At 41.8% G+C, this 25,050-nt stretch overlaps 1 protein-coding gene across 3 annotated transcripts in view; it reads right to left on the bottom strand.

Annotated features, from left to right (window-relative positions):
- Nucleotides 1-25,050, bottom strand: part of stard13b (StAR related lipid transfer domain containing 13b) — an 88,213-nt gene that overhangs the window by 42,214 nt on the left and 20,949 nt on the right. For all 3 annotated transcript variants that reach the window (XM_028573151.1, XM_028573153.1, XM_028573150.1), the window contains 3 exons: nucleotides 18,077-18,220; nucleotides 16,786-16,932; nucleotides 11,265-11,301 (listed from right to left, as the gene is read on the bottom strand). In XM_028573151.1, the coding sequence (XP_028428952.1) occupies nucleotides 11,265-11,301; nucleotides 16,786-16,932; nucleotides 18,077-18,220 (328 nt within the window). The remainder of the gene's footprint in view (nucleotides 1-11,264; nucleotides 11,302-16,785; nucleotides 16,933-18,076; nucleotides 18,221-25,050) is intronic.

The raw sequence follows: 25,050 nt of genomic DNA, 5'->3' as shown, positions 1-25,050 counted from the left end.
TTACTTTATTAAAAACAAAACAAAAACTTGTGCAATAAAGATGAGCATTATGCCTGCAAGGATCATTGTGGTTAGACGATGACTTAGGTTCTGGAGCGGTCCTTGGCAGTGAAAAGTAATAGCAGATGCAAGGAGAGGAAACATCAATCAGCTTGAGAATGTTTTCCCTTTCGCTGACTCAACCACTTGTTTATTTTGGCCGGCCGGCTTTTTAGAGAGCTCGTTTTTTCCCGTTATCCCTGAAAAATGGCCACATTTTCTGGGCTAGTTTTTGTCCACTCTCTCTTGTCATCTCCCTTTCCAACATACAGAGACACACATATTTATTTGTATCCAAGTTATCTAAATTCCAGAGTTTGAGTGTGTGTGCACTGTGTCCGTCCGGTGACTGATGTGGAATTCTGCCCCTTAGCTACAGTGGGAAAATCCCAGATGTGAGGAAACTGGTTTCTCCTCCGTGATTGGGTCATGTTGTTGGCCAGGAGGTCTTACACCAAGCCCTCTTGAATAGTCTGGGAGACTGCTCTTCCCAGCCTAATGGAAACAAGGCTCGGGGAGTGGAGAGACCTTCCCTCCATCTCCACCCCCCCTCCCCCGGCCCCTGAGGGCTCGTCCCAGGCATGTGCTATAAATTTCCTGACCATATATTCCCAAGTCGAGTTCATTTTTCCAGAGCAGCCACACATGTGGTGTATAACTGGGTTTAGATTATGGGGTTGGGGAAGGAGGAGCTGACTTTGGTCCCAATCCATTAAAGTGGCCACTAATTCTGTTTTCTTAGAGGGCTGTGTGTTGTAACGTCATGGTTTTCTCCCTTAAGTGGAAGTTGTTCTTGATAGAATCATTAATTCTCAAACAAATTAGACATTACATCAAACCTGTTTTCAAAATAGAGATATAAAATTAAAAAAAATTAAAAACTGCAGATTTTCACACAACTCATCCATTATGTTTATCCACATCTTCCTGCAAGTTGTTACATAACTTGACGTTTTTGCATTAAACTACAACGCTGAGGCAGGTAGAAATAGAAAAACTAAACAGTTTGTTTCAATGTCATAAAAATGCTAAAAGCTCGCTGGGGTCAAGGTTTGTATAAAGAGGCTTGAAGAATGTAAAACTGGCATGACAAGCGTACGTGGCTATTGTTTTATTGAATGACAAAGCATGTAATGCTGTCAGGTCTGAATCTGTTAAGGCTGCATTGCCCCCAAAAATGCATGGGAAACCATTTACACCACTGTCCAGCACCTGGTTTCTATCAGAGCAACAAGGATCTAATCGCAGAGGAACATTTCTGCCTCCATTTCACTCGTTTTCTCACAAAGGTGGCAGATGGAAAACAAACTCATGTTTTATTGATTGTAAGTCATTTCCAAGCTGGGTGTAAGTATCTTTTTTTCACCAGGGACTAATTTCCATCACCTTTCTGGTGATGTGAAAGGCACATTAGGGGAGTTGTGCTCCAAGGCATCTTCACAGCAATCACCATTAAACACAGCTGACAGGATAACTCTTCATAAATTACAGCTTACTGTAGCATGACATTAGCCTCCATGAAACAAATTCAAACAGGAAGTTGTTGTTTATATTTCAAGATGAGCATCGTCCCAAGAGAGAAGCTGGAGTTAAGAGTCTGACAAAGACCAACGGGGAAAATAACAGCTGCTTAAAATTAAACCTTCTGTAGGGCTTGTAGTTCCCCTCTTATATGACAGATGTCTGACATTTAGAGCCCTATTTGAAATTACAGTTTTCCTCCAAAGGTCCCAATCTGCTACATATAATTCTCCATTTAATAGAAACCAAAGTGCTATCAACGTCTGTAAACACGTTATTCTCAGACCACAGAGCTCATGTAATGTCAGCAACACAGAAAAATTTTTTTTTTCAATATATATTTTTTAATGCCTCCACTCTTTTGTGCTTTCATTATCTCTGTCTAAAACATCAGCCAATTAATGATCCATTTCATTAAAGATGTGTGTGGCTGGTTAGCTCAGTTGGTGGAGCAGGCGCACGTATGCAGAGGTTTATTCCTCAATGCAGAAGGTCCAGGGTTCGAGTCCAACCTGTGACGGGTTTCCTGCAGTAACAAAGTACAAATACTTTGTTACCTTACTTAAGTAGAAATTTTGGGTATCTATACTTTACTGGAGTAATTATTTTACAAGAGACTTTTTACTTCTACTTCTTACATTTTCACGCAATTATCTGTACTTTATACTCCTTACATTTTAAAAATAGCCTCATTACTCCTATTTCAGTTCGGCTTGTTTTCATTCCGGCTTGTCATTGTTAAAAAAAAGAAAAGAAAAACTATCCAGATAAATCGCTCCATCCGGAGAGAGTGAATTTGATTGTGGTTGGATGAGAAGTATGAACATATACCATTCCGATGGTTTGTACGCGATCCATCGCACCTGCACGACACAAATCACATCACACTCCAGCAAGGAAACAGCAGACGTATGTAGCCTGGTACGAAGATGTCTGTGGCAGAGATTCAAGAGGACTCGAGCGAAATGTCCCGACCGAGCACTAGCGAGGAGGCTGGTAGCCAGGAGGACCAGCCAACCCTTCTACAGCCCTGGCCGTACCTGGAAGAAGTTTTTTAAATGGTTGGATGCAGAAACAACTCTTTTCAAATGCGCTGCAAGCTCTGCGCACCCAATTACCACGAGCTAATTGTTTCCAAAACTCAACGTCTAATATGAAAAAACATATTGATATAATTTTTTTCCCCTTACTAGCTACTTACTTTTACACTTTTACTTGAGTAAAAAGCTTGAGTTGATTCGAGTTGAAGTCTTTTTAAACCCTAGTATCTATACTTCGACCTGAGTAATGAATGTGAATACTTTTGACACCTTTGTTCATATCTCAGCTCCTATCCAATAAAGGCAGAAATGCCCCAAAACGAGAAAAAACGCCCAACTATTCTGCTTAACTCATCAGCCATGATAAGCTGGAAGTACAGTACAGTGCAGGTATTGTTTTCAAACTGAGAAACAAACAGGTCCTGCTGGGCCCTTAACTTTTAAAGCCGCTGAGCCACAGAGCAGAGAGGATACAGGAAGTCTGCTCTGCCTCGGCCTGCTATTGCTCTTTGATTACTGAGCCAAATTGTTTAATCAGGTCTGAAACCACGAGAAAGCTGCAGTGCTACACTGCCCCGGGACAGAGCCTCTTTTAACGCTGTGCTGTGTTTTTGTTATCTGGGTACATGTGGAAGTGCACAGCTATGTAAATTTCCAGTAGCATAGTTACCCGCGGCCCTGCTTCAGTGAGGAATAACACAGTGTTTGGTGTGAGCCGTGCCACGCGCTTGGCCATCCTGAGGATGGGGAGCTGAGGGCTGCTGGCCCAGTGGAGGAACAGACTGTTTGCCTCCATGCAACATCTGGAATCTCTGTGGTTTATGTGGGAAATTTGGTTACTGTATCTAAACCGACCCTGCGGAAATGTTCTTGGCTTGGAAACTCTGTGTGTGTGTGTGTGTGTGTGTGTGTGTGTGTGTGTGCATGTAGGAGCACTGAGGAACTACAAAGTGGAGCACCCGATTTGATAAAGCTTTGGATGAGAAAGGAGTTATTGTTGGGATTTATTGTGAGAGTTGTGAGCATTCATAGGAAAGGCGCGCGCACACACACACACACACACACACACACACACACACACACACACACACACACAGGAAATAACAGAACTTGAGCCTGTTGACTGTGTAGTCACTACATCCATGTGAAGGGTCCTGAAGTGGTGTGGACTGTCCTGGCTCATTACTTCCTAATTCTTGTTTCTGCCATTATTCTCAGTTGGCAGCTGAGTGCTGGACCAACCTGTTAGCTTTTGTGTTGCCACACACACACACACACACACACACAGTGCCTGTTCTCCTGTGACTGGCCTGCATTCTGACACGGCGGCCCACGTCTCTTTCCACTTAGTTTACAAAACCCAGGCCTAAATTCCTCAAGGCACATACACACACGCACACGCACACGCACACACACACACACACACACACACACACACACACACATGCTCTCACCATGGTCATTTTCAAGGAAGTTGTCCCCCAAAGGATTTATTGCTTCTTTTCTAATTGCCAGTGTGGGTATAATTGGGAATCAGAACAATAAACCTGTTTCCTCTCACCCTATAACATAAAACTGGCAGATAATACAGTTTCTGTTCAAACAGCTCCATGAACACACATGATCACAACAGATGATTTATAATTGGCAATAAATTATGTCCAAACATGATAATCTCATTCAGTAAAAGGGCCTTGAAGACGGTATTAAATGAAATTATGTGCTATTTTATGTATGATGGCTACGATAATTGCAATGAAAATGCTGAAGTTGCAATAAAAACGTTTAAGATTTCAGAGCAGGTTAACCAAATAGTTTCTCTAATGTTTTCACAACCTTGACAAATTACTGTATATACAAAGAAAAGTCTAGAAATACTACCAGACTTCTTTTTTCCCTCTCTTTCCCTGTCAAACAGCCGAGCTGGCCTCTGCACTCAGGATCAAGTCATTTTCCATCTTTCCACGTGTGGAATTTTTCATGCACTCGTCATGCCAGCAGCACCCTTTATAGTCTGAGCTGGATCTACAGATGACGACTTGCTTTTAAATTTAGCGCATGATGTCACTGATCTGGCACTGGTTAGGCAACGGACAGACGGGGAGCAAAAATAACGGTACAATCTGATGAAAATGGATTTTCCTGCAGCTATACATAGGCTTTAAATCAAAGGGGTTTCACAGTGTCCAGGTCTCTCTTTAAATAGTCAAAGAGCAGATGAGAATGCTTGGCCATATTCAAACATCGGGGTGGAAAAAATGTGCTACGTTGCCTTTTCTTCTCAATCCTGAAGCCACTCCTAATGCACCACACATATCCTTTGGGGTGACAGAGAGGTAAGACATATTCATTGACATGTCTCCTTTTCCTTTTCAAAAATCATGTGTTGTGATGAATCCTACATCATGGCTCTTGATGCATTCCCTTCACAAAGAAGACAAAGGTCTCTTCTCTCAGTACACTCAAGCTAATCCACATTGAAGAATTTCAGCCTTTGGCTGACAATAAAGTTGTATCGTATCGTATTGTTGGCCTTCAAGGGATACATCGGTTCTTTTCAAATTTGACTTTTTTTCCCATGTTTACCCAGAATTTAACAGACCTGTTAATGTCGTCTGTATGTACTGCATGCAGTCGAAAGGTACACTGCATCACGGTGAAATGAGCAATGGCTTTTTTAAATGCTGGATGTCTGTAGCAGCTCCACTCAAAACTATGGAAACATAACTATAAACTTCCAAAGAGTGACAGTTGCTTTGTCACTAATTTTACCTTTTGGAGCAAGAATATATTGTGCTAAACATTATATAACAGCTATATAACAGATAAAGTTAATCCAAAAGATGATTACAATGTACGCTAATGTACGTGACCATAAGCACCCTTCAAATTAAGAGAAATCTGGATGTTACAGCAGTCACTGATATTTTAGACAATAGTGTGTTTTCACCTTTGTGGTAACAGTGAGGCCCTTGTTAGAGGGAGAGTCAGTGGCGGTTTCTATAATCTGAATATAGATATTTAATATTCATCTGTAGTAGGGCGGGGCTAAAGACTGTAGTATTTATCATCACGCTGCAGCCTCTCTACTGCTGTGTGTTGGGGCTGAGCTCCTGTGCGCGTGCGCGCACCCACCCACACACACACCCACACACACACCCACCCACACACACACCCACACACACACCCACACCCACACACACACACACACAGAGCTTGTTGACCCAAGTCAGCAGACAGCAAAGATCAGAGAGGTTTGAGGTTCGACAATTCTTATAAAATGATCTATTCCTTTAAAACCCCATGGCCTCCCCTTGGGAACTATGTGACGCTTAGCTCAGTTTGGACCTTTTTCTGTCACAACAAAAAAAGACTTCATAATAAAAACAGCGCTGACATCAGAATCCAATAGAGACCATTAAATACCAACAGAGTTAATAATCCTGTTTACAGCGTAAAACATCCAAAGTCACATATGATTTCAATTTTCTGCCCACCAGCACCTTATCATGTTGTACATGTTGTGATTACAACTACGTATGTGCCAGGCTATTTCATAGTTCCTCATTCGCAGCTATGAAGCCTTTGTGATGTGTATATTATGGTCTGCAACACAGGCCTCCAGAGAGAGACAAAGAGAGACAGTGCAGCTGCCCGGGGTCACAGTCAGCCTCCACCAGCAGGCAGTGACCCTGGGTGAGACTGAAAGGCCAGGGCTCTGGGAACGGCGGGGGAACATGCAGGAGTCAAAAACAGATAAGACAACCCTGCTGTCATGCATTAGCAGCTATAGACATTATACAATACCCACTGGAGCTTTATCTGTAGCTGCACTGGTGATTTATAAGGCAATGTATGCTCACTGAGGTCCCACAGAGGAAGAGGTTTTTACACTGAAACTGATGTAGGGATCGACCGATACTGGTTTTTCCAGGGTCAATACCGAATATTAGTAGTTAATGAAACCGATAACTGATTTTTGGAACCCATACGCATTTACAATGTTACATACTCTGATACAAATCTGTGTTTAAATGCTATAAGCAATTATTTAATAAATTAGAAACATTAAACATAACACATGGTAACAGATAGTCAGACATTGTTTGTTTTTTTGGCGGGGGGGGGGAACGACATTAAGTCAGACTCAGATGAATTAAGTTTATCGGTTATCAGGCAAATAAAACGCAGATACAGATAATCTGCAAACTGCCAAAAAACATCCCAATAATCGGTCTATCCCTAGTCACAACTACAAGGCTGGTAAATGAAAAAAATGTGATGACGTTTCACATAAATAAATAACATTTTCCCATTCTGATCAAAACATCTGATTTCAATCAGTTACTTCCAGCACAAATCCTAAATAGGTGACATGCTTTTAGTTACTGAAGGCAGCACAACTGAACAGGGATACCCACTGTGGATAAACCTACACTATAAAGAAATACAGCAACTACAAACTCTCTAATTTAATCTACAGATGACTCAAGGAAAAGTATGCCACACCATTCAATTGACCTGTAATACAGTACATTTAGCACAGTACATGCTGTGCCAAAACACCACAGCTATTACTGCTCATCAGAAATGCCTGAAACAAAGTGTTTGTTACATTTGTTGCCAAGGGCTACTCGATTTAGACATTTATCTGGCTTTACACATTCCTTTTTTTTGTTTTCTTCTTTTTTTAAGATTTTTGGGGCTTTTTTCCCTTTATTTTTGTTGGCAGCGGATAGACAAGAAAGGTGGGAGAGAGATGGGGGATGACACGCAGCAAAGGGCAGCAGGTCGGATTCGAACCCCCTACACCCTACACATTTACTCACGTTTACTTCATCTCACTTTCACAGTCCAGTGCACATGCCAAACACACTACTCTCAGTGCGACAAACAGTTTGCACCTTGATTAGAAAACTCTCAAAACAGAATCAGTAAAAGCAGCAAGGCATTCATTTGGGAATCCATCACCATGTGACATTTAACATGGCAAATTAAGTAGAAATGGCCAGATTTAAACACTCAAAACATCCCTCTTCCCTCTTTTCAACAGCTTTTTTTCTGGGAGTCCTTCACACCAATGTGTGAGGGAGACAGGGCTTTACGTTACTTTCCTTACAAATAGAAGGAAGTCTCCAAGGGATTCACAGTTTCCTCTTTGTATTTCTTATAACCAGTAGCAGGAGATTTCCACATTGAAAGTGGATTAGCATATTTATTCAGAGTGAAGATCTGTGTAAATGCCTATGTCTGTTTAAAAGCTCAGAGTGGGAAACTTCAGCCTGACAGTTCTGGGCCACAGAGTGCTGTTTAAGCCTCATTTTCCCTCCGACTGGTGTTTGGGAAGGTGATGTTTATCCTAACAAAGCACATGACTATTTATTTATGCAATTTAAAAGTCACTGAGTTCTGCATAACTGCTTCTCCTTGGACCCTGTCAATCTTTCTATTTGCCTAAGCTCTCCACTGCAATCTTTATTTTTATGTTAAAATATACATTAGCTGTGCACAAAATCATAACCATATCCATTACAAAATCTTATATCTGCCCACATGTCTCAGGCCAGACAGATAAATGCAGCTTCATTCTCCTTATCTGTACCGTATCTCTGACAGAAACCTGGCTGGATGTGGAGCCCTTGGCGATGCAGTGTCACTGCAGATTCATTAATTCTATGATTAATATCAGTTAAGGCAGCAGGGTTTTTGAGGATGAACATAGCTGCCTCCTCTCACCAGAGGAAGCCATTAATTTCCACCCTCAAATTAAAGAGGCTGTAGGGAATAGATTTCCACACAAATTACGCTGTGTGAGAGGGAATAAGGCACTTCTGGCTCATCATGTACTCAAGACTTGAAAAATGCTCTATAAACGTTGAGCAATGCCTTCAGAAAATAAACATTTGAGAAGTAGCATTAAGCTTTTTTTTTTTCCACCTCCATAGACCAAATCTTCTTTGAGCATATCCATATGCGGTTTCGGGATGAAGCTCTGGGTTTTGTTTTCTGCCTTCAGGAAAAACAAACCAGCAAGTCAAGTGGACTAAAAAGTTTTTTTTCCCATTAATGCCTTGCATGATTTTAAATAAATAGAGTTTTGAAATCCCTTTTTAAAAACCTCTGCTTACTTTCCCCATCCTAAATGGTACAATGCTTTTTATCAGTGCTGACTAGGAGACAAACAGGCAGGCCATTGTTCAGCAGAATTCAAGGCTGTTAAAAACACTGCAGAGATGAGTGAGATGTAAACCAATGAGAGTTTAAGAAACTCACTATTGGCTCCTAAAGGCTCCTTAAATGTTTGTAACGACCAACTGAACACGAGCTTCCGCTAAATGTAGGACTCAAGTGTTATACAATGTGGCAAATGTTTTATCAATGTTACATAAATTCATGAAAGTGCACGTAAAATTTCATATGTTTGCAGTAGATGGCATTGCAACCACACAAAAACTGCAAACATATTTTCAGATGCAGAAACAATCATACTCATTACACAAGTTGTTCTTCAATAAGTTGCTATTGTTAACCAGAATGTTTTGATAAAAATGGTGTGTGTGTGTGTGTGTGTGGGGGGGTATTTGTGGGATTCAAAAACTGAGAGTCCAGTATACTTGTGGGGGTCCCGACAGCTTTGTGGGGACAAAATGCTGGACCCCACAACTTTAAAGGGCTGTTTGAGGGTTAAGACTTGGTTTTAGGATTAGGGTTAGAATTAGGTTATGGTTAGGGTTAGGGTAAGGGTTAAGGTTAGGCATTTAGTTGTGATGGTTAAGGTTAGGGTAAGGGGCTAGGGAATGCATTATGTCAATGACGGGTCCCCACAAAGATAGTGCCACAAACCTGTGTGTGTGTGTGTGTGTGTGTGTGTGTGTGTGTGTGTGTGTGTGTGTGTGTGTGTGTGTGTGTGTGTGTGTACTTGCAAACACACTGATGTGTAGACCATGTGCATATGAGAGCAATAACAAGACACTGCACATTTATAGCACAGAATACCAACGCTTTTCTCACTGCTGCTTTGCTATTTTGGATCTGGACCCAAAGAATGTGCTTTCCTCTCCTGGACAATGTCATTTTAATGAGGTGGACAATGTTGTTATGGACGATACTGAGAACCATCTGGCCACCTCGTATCCGTGTCATAAAAAGAGGTCTCCTCAGCCCAGCTGTAAAATACAAACAGGGAATATCACACCTAATGTGTCTGACACTCTGCCAGCTTTGTCCTTTTTACAACATTCATCATTCTCAAAGTTATTTTATTATTAGATTCCAGCTGAAACCATATGTTGATTTCATTACCTTGATAACTAAATAACGTTAAAAGTTACACTGTCTCTGGTCTGGTTTATTACAGCCAAGAGAAACCATAAAAGAGAAAGAATGTACGCAGCTTGCTATGAAAATCACATGGGAGAAAAATAGAATGATAAATGTATTTGAAGGGAATCTCATTGCCGTGTTGACAAACTTGTTGATGTTCTTCATGGTGGTCTCACACTCAGGTTTCCAAGAACTACAGTTAAGAACGACCGCCGATCGGTCACAGCGCATATCTCATACACACCAGCAGACCACACATTAGTTAACTACTGCATAAAAGTGACATGGAATTTTTCCAGACCATAATGTCCACTTGTGCGTTACCATCATGCACAACAGAGGTCATGTGAGAGTGCAACCTGAGCCTGAAATGGCATCTACCCAAATCCGCAGCTGCCCCCCAAGGGCCACATCACACAGGCCAAATATTTCCCCTCAGCAAAACAGAAACAATGATCTGGCACGCTGCCTAATTTTAACTGCATCCCGCCAAGCGACCAATATATAGAAGGCATTTTAAATAAGAGACATTCTCGAGACACCGGCTGGGAGGGAGCTCGCAGACACCTGTGGCTGCCAGTCTTAGTAACATTGTCTGAGCCCTGAGCAATGCCACTGCGCAAGCCGCGACACAAGCCAGCGCAGGATCTACTGCAGGGAGCTTTTCATGACGTGCCAGACAGCAGCGCAGCAGGACTGACTGTAGGCCGACACCGAACAGATTCCCTGAAAGATCGAGCTTTAAAACTAATTCAGACACAAAAAAAAAAGTCTGTCAAGAACACACATCATTCTTAGACTCAGCATGTGTCAAAGAAAATTCCACAAGGCAACAGCGTTTAATTGTACATTTCATCAATACGGTTGCTTTTCTCGCTACATTTCGAATTCCATTGCCCAGTGAACAAGAAAGATGTGACATACTGGGGGATTATGTGCTCTTCCAGCTAGATCTGCATTGACTGGACATTCCTTTTCAATTCCAGTGAATGTAAATGTGTTTATCGTTACATTCGATGTAAGAAAGTATAAATATGAAGGCAATGTGTGGTCTAAAAGTATTTATTGAGTATTCTGATAACCATTTGGTCACTATTGTACCACATTTACTCATCCATTTTCTCTACCTGCTAAACCTGGTTCACTGGGTGCTATCCCAGCATGCACTGAGCAGAGAGGAAGAGAAACATTCCGGACAGATTGTCAGTACATCACAGGCTCATGATGGACAGAAAGACACTCAGATTAGAGTCTCCACTATTCTGAGGGAGCAATGTAAGCACATTGCAATAAGCAAGAAGCTCTTGGAAAACCACACAACAAACATAAATAATATCTTACCTGCTGCTGCTGCTGCGTCGGTCATCTTATTGAACATCTACAAGACAAAAGAAATAACAAACGATCAGTAACTCTAGCACAGTAAGTTCATTTTGAGAGGAGGACACACATCATGAGGTGGTGGATAGAAGAGAAATGTAACAACCAACAAAACTGAGATTTTGGCTTTGGCTACTTGAATGTAGCTCCACTCTAAAATCGAAGAAAAACATGGCATATTATTTGGCTGTGAAAACCATTAGAGGCACACACCCAGTTCCCTGAATTCATGGATAGAGGATGTCTCCCTGCATTCTTCAATAGTGCAATCACTGCCGTAGTGACAAAGTCAACTACAAGGGCACTCTGAGAGCGCAGAGCTCCGCCAAGGCATGCCCTATCTCACAGTGTTAATGCAGTGTGGATGGTCCCAGTCGGGAAGTTATTTTTCAGATTTTTCAGACACCACATGAATGCAGCGCTAATGCCCTATCTTGCAATGTTAACCAAAGTGAAAAAAAGAATTTGTGTATCTGCCCTGTGATTTGAATCCGCACCAAAATGGGTTCTTCCATGGCCCATGCGACACCATTCCACCAAGTTTCATGAAAACTGGGACAGTCGTTTTTTCGTAATCTTGCTGACAGACAGACAAGCTAACAAACAGATAAACCAAACCGAAAACATAACATCATTGCTGGAGGAAATTAGGAGAATTCACAGCAGAAATGGTGCCATGATTTAGCACTTAACTCAAAGGCTGCTGTGCTGCACATCAGTCTGCTGTCCTCAATTATCTGTTAGGAATACAGATAGGGTTAGGAAATAAAAAGAAAAGAAACACTAGGAGTTTTAAACTTTAAGCTACGTATAAAGGACATCTTTTTAGGCACGTACTGTTTTTCTGGAATGTTACATTGTATGTATTTGAAAAGTGGTAGGGAAATGGATACAACCTGTTGCTGCAAAATGACAGCAAAATAGGATTCTCACTTAACACACTGGGTGATAGAGGTCCTTGGTTTTAATGGTTAATTTAGCATAACAACTAATAAAATGACTCCCCAGAGGTGAGCGCACTGAAAGTGTCTTCCGGATATGGACCAGTCAGGATTGCTTTCCCTTCTCTCGCAGAACTCTCTCCTCCTTTTTACCCTCTGTACCCCACTGGTCTGATTTACGCTCGGGTTTGCTTCCCCTGTTACCACGTTTCTCCCCTGGCAGAGACAAAACGCTGCAAAAACTCCCAGCCTGCCTGTTTGCTATACTGTCGACCCTCCGTCATGACAGTCAATTGGCCATCAGCCCACACGGTGCTGATTCAAACTTCCATCAACATATCTGCAAAGGTTTTATTGGCCAGTTGGACCCAACACAATAAGTTGGTCGTGTACTGCATGTTTCATGAAGGCTACGGCCCCCCCAGTGTTGTCATGGCAGCAGAAATGCTTGCCGTGTAAAGAGGCACTTGGCTGAAAGAGTGACCTATATGGCTGCCACTTTGCTGTGACCACGAAAAGACCTGATTGGTTGGATTAAACAGGACAGGTGGTTCTGTCTTTATTACGTGGTCTTTGACACTTTTAGGCCGCACGGCAAATGTACAGCGGCACCTGGGAGTCCATTTTGATTTATTCAGGAGGTAGAGGAAGATTTAAAGCATAAGAGAGAGTCACAGCCAAGAAATGTCTGGCAGGTTACTTTAAACCACCAGGGGGGTTAGCAGGCTCAACCAATCGGTTGTCTCCGTGCACAAAATCCCAACTCTCTGACTCTTACAGAGAAACAAGGAAAATAGGAAAACAGGTCATAAACATATGACTCATACCCTTACAGATGTATATTTTTACCTCAGTTTAAATATGGAAGAGGGGAGTTGGGCCTCTGAAAACTATGAGGTGCAGCAACTGAAGTATCCCTCTTTATTGACTGTGAGATTTGGCACAGTCTGGCAGAATTTCACCACACATCTAAACACTTCTGTAACACAGTTCAAAGGCTGGGTTTAATGTACAGAAACATGGAGCGCCATCATCTCTGTGCTTTCAAAATCTACATGCATGTGTCTTTGAAGAGAGGGAAATGCAAACGGACCTGATAAGTTAGTCTCCGAGGACCAGCTTTAGACCCAGTTTCAGAAATAAACTTGTGAAAATTAGCACTCCAAAAACCAGATGCTGGGCCCCGGTGGAGATGTGCCGATTTGACAAGGCTTCAAAGACTTGAACACATCACTCTCTTTTTTAACAGCCAAGAGAAAGTATTTCATCCTGGCATACCTCGAGCGCTGACCCACTTCAAACACATCGCTGTGGTTCAGTCCAACCACAGTCAGATGGCGGACACATGTCAGAGGTTGCAGCTCAGGAAAAGTGACATCCTCTCTCCACGCAGGAGCAGCACAGAGTCCCTTGCAGGGCTGTTGTCAGAGGGAAATCTAGCCTTTGCTTTCACCAACAAGGATGGTTACATGGAGAGACAGGTCTGTGTCGCTGAATGACAGCTGCTGTCCCAGCACAAATGACACCCTGCCTGAGAGTCAACAGGGCAATTACAGGACCGGTCAGTCCCAATGACCGTCTCTGTCAACACCAATTAAAAGTAGGAACCCTCAACCCAAATATGTCTCTATCCAACATTAACCTAGATCACAGTAAAGAGCTGGCCTGAACCACAAGTTGTGCTGACCAGCAAAGTCAGGATAACCACTACAAACATAAATACAATCAGGGATGCAAAAATTCATCTCTTGATTCTTTTTTAAATTCATCAACTGTTTTGTCTATAACACGTTAGAAAATAGGGAAAAATAGTCATCACATTTTTCCAGAGCCCAAGATTGTTTTCACATTGCTTGTTTTGTCTGCCTAACGGTTCAAAAACATTTCATTTACAATGACTGAGAGGCTGTGAGCTGTAAATGTTGAGCATTTTTGGCTTGACAAATGATTTTTTTTTTTTTCTACTAGATGACAATTTATCAACAAATCATTTCAGCTCTAAATACAGTGTATAAGTCATACACGAATGGTTTTAAGAATGACTAACACATTTGGTAAAACAGACAAAACTGTATTTTTGGAACAACTTTTCAAACTAACTTTAAATGACAGGTACAGTCACAAGATTTGAGTAGAATTTTTTTTCTTTACACACTTTTTATTAGCAGTATTAAAAAACTGGCCGTGATATCAGGCTCAGAAAAATACCTTTCAATGGATACAACAGAATAGTCAGTACCTTAAGTAGGGTTAATTGTTAAAAACTTGGAAATTCCTTATTTTAGGACAATGGCTGTTATGAAATCTTTTGACAAAAGGTCAAAAGTTGTGCAAGAAAATATATAAAGAATAAACTATATATATATATATATATATATATCTATATATATAGTATATATATCCTTCCAACAAGACAACATCTTAGTCAACACCCAAGACATTCCAGCTAAGATTAGCTCTGCCTGCATGATGTGCAGCAGATTGAGGGAGATATGAGATGCATTCCAGTTTTTAGAGATCATACAGAGGCAAGGGGGGCAAAGGTTGTCGGGCATGTGCCAAAAACTTTTACCAGATACTTCCATAAAACATCTCTCACTAAAGCCATAACTGCCTGTTAAAGCAGGATGTACTGGCTCACACATTCGGCCTGTTGGTTCTTAGACTCCGAGACTGGGATCTGTATCTGTATCACATTCTCCCTCCCTGCTGTCAGATGTTCCGTACGGACTCCAGAGCTCTTATGTAAGACTCAGAGGGGACCAAGGAGAAAATAAAATCTCCCTGCATATGCAAAACTGCGGAAATGTCATCTCCTCCTCTGTTTATGGGCCACACTTAAACCAGTGCACAAAAATAAAGGAATAGTTTGGCATTTTGGGGATTATCTTTCTTTGCGTTCTGACAGAAAATCAATAAGTTTCCCAAAATGTCAAACCTCTCCAGAGCACCCAGTTTTCCATGCAGTAAATGGTCTGCAGTACATTTCTCAGACATCACTTTGCCCTGCTGAGCTGCTGTTGTACAAAATCCAAGTTTTAATTCAAACCTTACAAGAATTAGCAGTGCAGTATATGTGAAATTCATTGTTTTATTAATTTATGATAAAAATACATCACTCATATAATCATCAAACGCGACCAACGTGATCTCATTCTACTCAAGGTTACACTGTAGCCAAAATACTCTTGTCCCCAACATGTGAACATTCCCAGCTGTCCTCGAGCCAAATTTTAACTCATGCTGCTGTCATTTTCTAGAGGTAGTTATGGGTTCTATAAAAAAAGACAGGTGGCAGCCCATCTGATAACTACACTTCATTTCATCTGAAGTGTACCCAGCAGTGCCCACAGACTAAATAATCCTCTTTAACTTTTGAAGCTGAGCTCTATCTCACCCCAAGAACTCTCAATGGGATTCCAACATTCGGCAGTCTGCAAAATATATTGGATGTAGTCTAAAAATATCACAAGGTAACATGGTAAAAAGGGGTATCACTAAATGAAATGATGAAGTGTAAGAGAATATGCCTGGACGGCTATGTTTTTCTCTTATAAGCAGGTCATTCGCCACCGCATTGCAGCAGAGCCATCAAGAAAGCACAAAGCACAAGCTGAAAGGCTTTGAATTTAAACCCGCCCGGCATTCTGCAAATCTCTCAGTTGTCTGTTTCTTTTAGGGCCGTTGAATAGTGACATTTATATACTTTGTCCAGCAGAAGTGAGTCCTGCTTGTTGAAGAATGCCTAAGCTGCCCTTATTCTCAATGTAAACCTCAAATATTTACAGATGTAGAGAGAAGAGCAGCTATACAGAGGGGAGGGTCTGAATTTCAGCTGACTGGTGATGGATTTATCTTAAAAAACAATCCGCTTAACCAATTGGTGATTTTCCTCTGTCAACACAGCGTCAACAAACGGATCAAATTTTAAGTGAGTAAGTTTCACCGAGTGTGATTTTATTCATGAAGGAAAATGATAAGAAAGCGTGTTTGGTAAGAGGGGAAACAATTTTTTTTTTTTTTTTTTTTTTTCAACGTCAGTTTTCAAAACGAAACCGGAACCTAGAACATGATTGGATCTGGATGTTGACAAAACTGTTCAGCAAAGTTCAACAATGACTAAAAGGTCCAACTGAATTTCATTTGATTAGTTTCAGATAACGTAATCCAGGGATGAACATTGTGCTAATTAACACAAAGTGCTCATTTAGGACGGACACAGAGTGAACATTTCCCAGCTACGGACAGACAAGAACTTTGAATTAGCTGGGAGAAATACTTTGTGTAGGGCAGGAAGTAAACAGGTCATGGCAGTCACCCAAAAATGCTAAAGCCAGATTTGAGCTGAAAAAAGAAAAACATGTGCAACCAGTTGGGGAGTTAGACTCAAAGTAATTTAGCAGCTCATAGCCTTAAAGATGAGAATTGGACAACAATACCGCAAGTTTGCATGTACTGGACTCACTGGCTGATTGATTTGTCATTGACTCACTTAAACTGTGGGACGCCTACAGGAAGCTGCTATTCTCAGAGACACTTACCGTCTTTTTGGTTGTTGCTTGTGTTTCCATTGAGGTGCTGCGAGGAGCAGAAGACCTGTCCTGGCTCGGACATTCCCCTCTGTCTGGTTTCTGGAGAACTTGGTCGTTCAGGGCTGGGTTTAATGTGGACTTTGAAACAGCACCCCACTGCAACAACATCACAACAAACAATCAGCACTGGGTCCGTCTCTGTCTGGCCCAACAGACTCGACGGTGGCCAGGGAAAAAGAAAACAAGATGCTGAGGTCAACTGCTGGGGAAGTGAAATCTCCACTCTCAATTCAGCTCGACTGAGACTCACAAAGGAGCCTGTATGTGTGGATCTTCTTTTGAGAGGAACAGAGATTATGACCTTGTCAAATATCCCAGTAAAGATGTCTCGTCTTGCCCAGTCGCCTGTCATTAGTTAAAGCAAGTAATAGTGAATGCCTGGGATGGTTATGCAGATGCCTGGGAGGCATGTGAGCCTCTCTCAACCATTCCTAATGGACCAAATCATACAAACTCCCTTCAATACAAAAGCTCCTCTGTGCGGTACGTACATATGGACCCCGAAAGAGCACTTTTGTTCCCAAATGCTAACTCTAGTGGGATATTTCATGAAACATGCCACCATGAGAAGAGCCCTTTTTTAGGAACAGTTGCTTGGTCCCAGTCGCAACCTCAAAAGCACAATAGCTGTCTGTTCCTGCCGCACCATTCTGACCCGGCTAAAGCACTGTACACTCCAGTATCACATCTGAGAGCTGCAGGCCTACATCGTAAAACAGACTCAAGTCAGGAGGACACTATAAGATGGCCTTGACAAAGCCCATAGTGTTGCAGACAGACTATATATTTACACCATATCTCACAAGTCATAGACACAGTTAGGACCCACAAGAGATCAACACACTGAATCAACTTTCACAAAGGCTACTGGGTTTATGGCTCGATTTGAGACAGCTTGTTTGAATCTAAACCTTAACGTGAAAAACTTTCTAAAGCTCAGCAGGACGTCAAATTCCGATGAACACCTGTTGCTCACAGGTCCGTATAATCCATCGGGATTTTCTCTCCACAGAGCAAAGTAAATTGATTTAGCGTAAAGTTTACAAGCATGACCAAGTATGCAGCATGCGATTCACAGGAATGTGTACAGTACCAACCGTGACCGGGCACATACCACATGCTGCTTTTTAACACAGTTCATTCCTGTGTTTATGTCAAAGCATAAGGGACAAAACTCTTCGTCAAACGCTGATGGCAGTAAGGGAAGTCATGATGTCAGGCTGCGTGAACACACACTCACCTGTTTCTTGCGGGTGGTGCAGGGTGTGTCGGAAGGGGAGGAGTTTGCACTCAGAGCCTCCTCTATGTCTAGATTAAGCTGGTCCAGTTTCCTCATCAGATGGCTCATTGACTCCGACCAGGGAGACTTGACCTGTGGGGACTCCTGTGGGTAATCAGAGAAGCACTGGTTTAAGAGAAGACAAGCTTCGGCTGCTATTAGAGTAGTGAGTCAAAGACTGAGCCAGTAGCAGCATGTTGATACACTTCTGGGGTCAAGTTTTATCCCAGTTTTCAGTTTACAAAATTTGTGTATTTGAGCACAATTACTTAGTCTTGTTTAATCAGTTTTGTATTATCACAAATTGAACATTGAGTATTTTATGTTTCCCCACCCCCCATCCCACACACCCACCCACCCACACACACACACACACACACACACAAAATTATCTGGAATTTTTTCAAGTCATGTCTCACTTTATGTCGATTTTTTTATATTTTAAACCAATTTTCAGGTGCTGTTTAAATACAATTTTCTGTTTTCTCCTCAAAATCTCAGCATTTTTCCATCAGGGAAAATTCACATCCATAATTCAAGAAAAATAAATTGTTTAGTCACATAAACTACATACATACATTATGCCTGCACACCTTTTCACGTAGGCTACAAACACTCACAGGACTCTGACGTTAATGTTTAATGTAACGTGTTAATGTCAAGTTCAGCTGCTGACGCTTCATCAAAAGGGCTTGGTATCTTAATTATACGCTTCAGCTAAACTTCATCAAAATCAGAAATTAATTTTCTTAATCTGACTTTCAAACCTGCAGTAAAAATAATTGAAATCCGGGGTAAAATCCGGTTAATTTGTTAGTCCAGTAATTGCCTGTCATCCTTGCCAGACTTAGTTAACACTTTCAGGTAAGGTGAGAGCATCTGTCAATTTACCACACTGTCCTAAACACAAAAGGAGTTACAGGCAAACCCAAAAAAGTATCTTGTAAATTGCAGACGCTGCATCAGTGGACTTCACTGCAGTCACACATGGAAATGTGATCTCCTCTGCTGTGTCTCGGGGTGAAAGAGCAAAGGCGGAGGGCTCCAGACATGTGTGCCATTCAGAGCATGATGGAATTCCCTGTACTGGCTTTCACTACTCCCCAGACACACCATGGATATAAATAGACCATCCTTCCACAGACAGGAGCTGTGTCTGAGGATCTGGAGGTCCAGCCTCATAAATCAGCAGGATACACCTCGGTCACCAAAGTATAAATTAGGATTGTTGTTCTGCAGAGTCCTGGACAGGCTCACATGCTTCACACTCTTCAATAGTATCACTGGGAACCACTTTCAAAAATCCCAGATTGAAATCCCAAAACCATTGAGGAGGGGATTTTCTAGAGAATTTCTCTTGTGGATAATTCCAAAGTTTTTGAAACAGTAGTACATAATGTATTTCCAAGGAAGCCCCTCCTAAAATATAGTTGTTGCAGGAAGTTTGTTAGGATTGTATGCCAGTAATGAGGGGCAAGTGAGAAATTTGGCCAACAGGAGGAGGCCTATTTGGCCCATAGTTTGACTTTTTGGATCGAGGAAGATTCATTTTCAGTTCATCCAAGAAATTAAAGAACAGTAACGCTTAAAGTAATAATCATCTGGAGGAAAAGGTTACTACGGCTGAACAAATACAGAAAAGACCGATGACTTCAGACGATTAAACTTCACAAACAAGAGAACGTGAGATCCAAAAACACACCTGCAGTTACTGCTCATCACCATAGGTGCGGTCAGGGAAAATAAAGTTCAAAATTGTAACTTTAAGTTCCCCAATTTAGCATTTATAAGCAGTATATAAACATTTAATAAATGGTTTGTAACTAGGGGTGTGAACCAGAGGGTACCTCACGATACGATATACACGATACCGATAATATCACCCTAAAGTAATTCTGCGATAATCAATTTATTGCTAGACAATCCTATAATGATACATCACAACATCGGTCTAACTATGAACACAAAATGCCTGGGAAAAGGTTAAGTGCAGGTTTTCTTTCTTTATTTACTGCAAGTCTAAACAGCACAATTCTGCAGCGTGTTTTCTGTTGGAGATGGTAAGTCCCTTTGGGGGGGACTTTGGGCTTTTTCACTTTGTAAACCTATAACATGCACAAAAAAGATACAGTTAGGTCCGGAAATATTTGGACAGTGACACAATTTTCATAGTTTTGGCCCTGTGCGCTAACACAATGGATTTGAAATGAAATCATTGAGATGGAATTGTAGTGCAGACTTTCAGCTTTATTTTGAGGGTATTTACATCAAAATTGGAGGAAGAGTTTAGGAATTACACACATTTTCTTATTTCAAGGGACCTAAAGTAATTGGACAATATTTGCACCCCTGGTACAATTAGCAGCGTATGCTATTTGTACCCTGGTGCAATTAGAAGTGTATGCTTTTTGCACCCCTGGTACAATTAGAAGTGTATGCTATTTGTACCCTGGTGCAATTAGAAGTGTATGCTATTTGTACCCAGGTGCAATTAGAAGTGCTATTCGTACCCTGGTGCAATCAGAAATGAATGCTATTAGTACCCCGCCGTTGCACACAGCAATGTGTTCTATTAATACCCCGTCTGGTACAAATGTCAATGTATGTATTTGCACCCCTGTGCATTTACAGTACCTTGGCATATATTTACACACAGTTATCCATACTACTCATGTATTACACCTTTTTGGAATATTATCGCCCTGACATTCTTACCCTAACCATACCCAATCCCACTCCTCTTGCCTAAACCTAACCAACCCAACCAGAGCAGGCATATTCATGAGTCTTCCCCTACCACCCTGCAAAACAAAAACTTAAAAATAAGATCACCATACAGGGGAGTTGAACTCCAAACTCCCATACCAAAGGTAAGCATACTAACCACTCACCTAGCAATTCTTTCAGGAAGTTAAACAACTGTTTACCATTTGGTTTCTTCAAGCCTCGGTTGCTAGGTAACCATACTGTATACAAAAAAAATAGGTAGGCTACTAACTAACAAACTAACGGTTGTATGCTTTCACTGAAGACAGAAAGCGCAACTGTAGTATCCATTTTCCGCTAGAAATTCAATTGTTATAAACTTTAGAGACAAAACTTTCCTAATATGCCAGTTTCTGCCATAGGCGCGGGAAGTAGGGGTGCTGGGGTAGCTGCAGCACCCCCTGTTGGTGGCAGCACCCCTTGTTGGCAAACTGCGATCAAGCCCGTATTACCCAATGGGCATTAATCATTATGGTGATAATTATCCAATCAGAATAAAATACAAGTTCTTTAAGGGTTAATGTAATGATTGGGAGAAGGCCGCATGGACTGTGTAGATTGGCTAAAGATAAAGGTGGGTGGGCATACAGCAGGCTGTTTACATCGCACTGATCCAATATCAGCTTTCTAAGAACGCGTTGAGATTGAAAGAGTGGAATTAATTAGTAACTGATCCCCGGTCAGATTGGGTTGCATCAGCAAGTGAAAGTGTGGAAAAGAGAGAGAAAGCGGCTGCTATAAAAATGTCCCGCAAATAAATAGCTTTTTAAAAAGAGCTGGGAATGACAAAGAGGAGGATGTCGAGGAGCTAGCCAACGTTAGCTTGGAAGAATCGCTGCCTTCTACCAGCTACACTCAGCCACAGCTAACGGTGGCTAACGTTAACTTTAGCGAAGTTGTTGTGGAAAAAGACAGAGATGAGGCCGGTCATCAGCATTACAGAACAAGGTAACGGCCCCTCAGGTACCATCATCTCTGAAGACCCTGCACTACGGGGACCGATTACAGAGACCGTCCGGGAGGAAGTTATACCCAGAGGGATATTAGCCTTTCAGAATCGGCGGCTAAATGTCCAGCATCTCGGAGGGAGAACAAGGCTGGCGGCAGAAAGACCCGCTCTCTCACTAACGAGGCACTGATCCGACACCTTCACAACGGTGAAACGGTACCACGGGAGTGGATTCTATATTCACTGTCCACCGGAGACATTTGTTGCGTTGCCTGTAAAGTGCTCCCAACACACAGGAGCGCATGTGTAGTAGGGTTTAGCGAGCTGCTGAGGGAGCTGGACTTTGAGGATTTGATCTGCGACTTTGCAAAGAAAAAGACAAGAAATTAGAACTTCTAAAGGTAAGAGCTATTATGCTATCTGTAAATTGAGTAGGTTAATATAATCTGTTGTGACCGTGTGACCAGATAATGTACATATTTTGTTTAGTTTATTGAAATGCCATGCATATCAGACGTATTGCATCATAATTTTGTGATGCTGCTATAGGCCTGTGTGAGAATTAGTGGTCAAGTGCAGTAGTCTATATGTTGGCTTTTGCAGTTTGTGAAGTAGCAGCTGACTAAGTGACTGTTATTTTACAACCTGCACTCAGCTGTGTTGTGTGATGGCATTGTTGTATCTTCATCTTTAGTAAATACTATATCGCCATAGTCTTGAGCCATACAACGCTTTGGTATGATTTAATTAATTGTAACATTGTCTTGTAATGTGTGAGTCAGATGGCAGTACTTGGTTTATTGAACTGGAAAGGCATACTTGATGCCTGCTCAGCTGGACTAGTCATTCATCTTTTTTTTATTATTTTTTATTCGATATTGACAGTGGATAGACAGGAAAGGGGGAGAGAGAGGGAATGACAAGCAGCAAAGGGCTGCAGGTCGGATTTAAACCCGGGCCGCTGCAAAGGAATCTTTTGACCAGTAGTGATTGGCATGTGATTTAGTGCCCATTTAGTTCGCAGCGTATGTAGCCTACTTCATGGAGGGGGGGGGGCGCTGGTTTCTGCGGTCATGGAAGATGAACGTCCGCCATGATTTCGGTGCACGCGAGCAACGTTTTGTTGTTGTTACGTCACAGGGTGTAAATAGCTCAGCTGTGTGGCCCAAGGGGGTAAGCTTCGCTTCAGAACTCAAGCCATCATGGCGCCATTTTGTTGCTAACTGGCCATCACCTCCTGTTAGCATTCCACTGACCGCCATTTTTTTTTTACGTCACTTGACTACGAATAACTTTACATCTGAAGCGTTTAAAGACTCTATTTGTCCGTTGTTTAGTTCCAAAGAAACACAACAATGTATAAAAGGCTCCATTACCTTGTACCTCACGTTATGGCTCCGTAGCAGACGTTTTTGTAAAAATAGGCTAACGATTGTGTCATAACCAAGTGACTTACTGTCGCATAGTAGAGGAATTACCGTATAGTACAGGAGAAGCTCGCAGGCAGTTTCGACTTACATTAGCTGTTTAGGTTTAATTACTAATGTTAACTAGCATGTTAGTGATCAATAATTAGCCTGTGCTTATGTTATCTCCTTACATACACCTACAGTCTCCGTATCTGTAAGATTGGGAATGATTGAGATTTCTCTCGGCACAGCTACCAGAAGACTTCCAACTTTCAGACACGTTGCTCACGTCACATTCTCTCAGTTGGAGGCTGCGCAGTAAAGCTGGCCATCACCGGAAAAGTGCTTCTAATAGCCTTCACTGGTCTCCGTTCAGAGCAACGGGGTCTATTGGTCCATTATATACTGTCTATGGTGTGGCCGAGGCTATTCGTACCGGGGGTGCAAATAGACACTCCGAAAATATAATCATAAATAAAATGTCCATTCTTAATACTTTGTTGAGAATCCTTTGCAGGCGATGACTGCCTGAAGTCTGGAACCCATAGACATCACCAAACGTTGGGTTTCCTCCTTTGTGATGCTTTGCCAGGCCTTGACTGCAGCTGTCTTCAGCTGTTGTTTGTTTGCAGGTCTTTCTGCCTTAAGTTTTGTCTTAAGCAAGTGGAATGCATGCTCTATCAGATTGAGATCAGGTAATTGACTCGGCCATTGTAGAGTATTTCACTTCTTTGCCTTGAAAAACGCCTGGGTTGCTTTTGCAGTATGTTTTGGATCATTGTCCATCTGTACTGTGAAGTGCCGTCCAATCAACTTTGTTGAATTTGGCTGAATGTGAACAGACATAATGTTCCTATAGACTTCAGAATTCATGCGGCTGCTTCCATCTTCTGTCATATCATCAATAAACACTAGTGGCCCAGTGCCACTGGAAGCCGTGCATGCCCATGCCATTACACTGCCTCCACCATGTTTTATAGATGATGTGGTGTGCTTTGAATCAAGAGCCGTCCCAAGCCTTCTCCATACTTTTCTCTTCCCATCATTCTGGTACAGGTTAATCTTAGTTTCATCAGTCCAAAGAATGCTGTTCCAGAACTGGGCTGGCTTTTTTAGATGTCTTCTGGCAAACTCTAATCTGGCTTTTCTATTCTTGAGGGTTATGAATGGTTTGCACCTTGTGGTGAACCCTCTGTATTTGCTCTCGTGAAGTCTTCTCTTTATGGTAGACTTGGATAATGATACGCCTACTTCCTGGAGAGTCTACTTCACTTCACTAGATGTTGTGAAGGGGTTCTTCTTTACCATGAAAAGGATCCTGCGATCATCAACCATTGTTGTCTTCTGTGGACGTCTGGGCCTTTTTGTATTGCTGAGCTCAGCGGTGCATTCCTTTTTTCTCAGAATGTACCAAACTGTTGATTTGGCCACTCCTAATGTTTCTGCCATCTCTCTGATAGATTTTTTATTTTTCTGCAGCCTAAGGATGGCCTGCTTTACTTGCATTGAGAGCTCCTTTGACCGCATGTTGTGGATTCGCAGCAACAGCTTCCAAATGAAAATGTCAAACCTGAAATCAACTCCAGACCTTTTATCTGCCTAATTGATGATGAAATAATGAGGGAATAGCCCATACCTGCTCATGAAACAGCTTTTGACTTAATTGTCCAATTACTTTAGGTCCCTTGAAATTAGGGGACTATGTATGAAAATGTGTGTAATTCCTAAACCCTTCCTCCACTTTTGATGTCAATACCCTCAAAATAAAGCTGAAAGTCTGCACTACAATTTCATCTTGATGATTTCATTTC

The sequence above is a fragment of the Perca flavescens genome, chromosome 3 (assembly GCF_004354835.1).
Source record: "Perca flavescens isolate YP-PL-M2 chromosome 3, PFLA_1.0, whole genome shotgun sequence".
Classification (NCBI taxonomy): Eukaryota; Metazoa; Chordata; class Actinopteri; order Perciformes; family Percidae; genus Perca; species Perca flavescens.
Note: the sequence above shows the minus strand (reverse complement) of the source record. Positions and strands in the feature narration are given on the sequence as shown.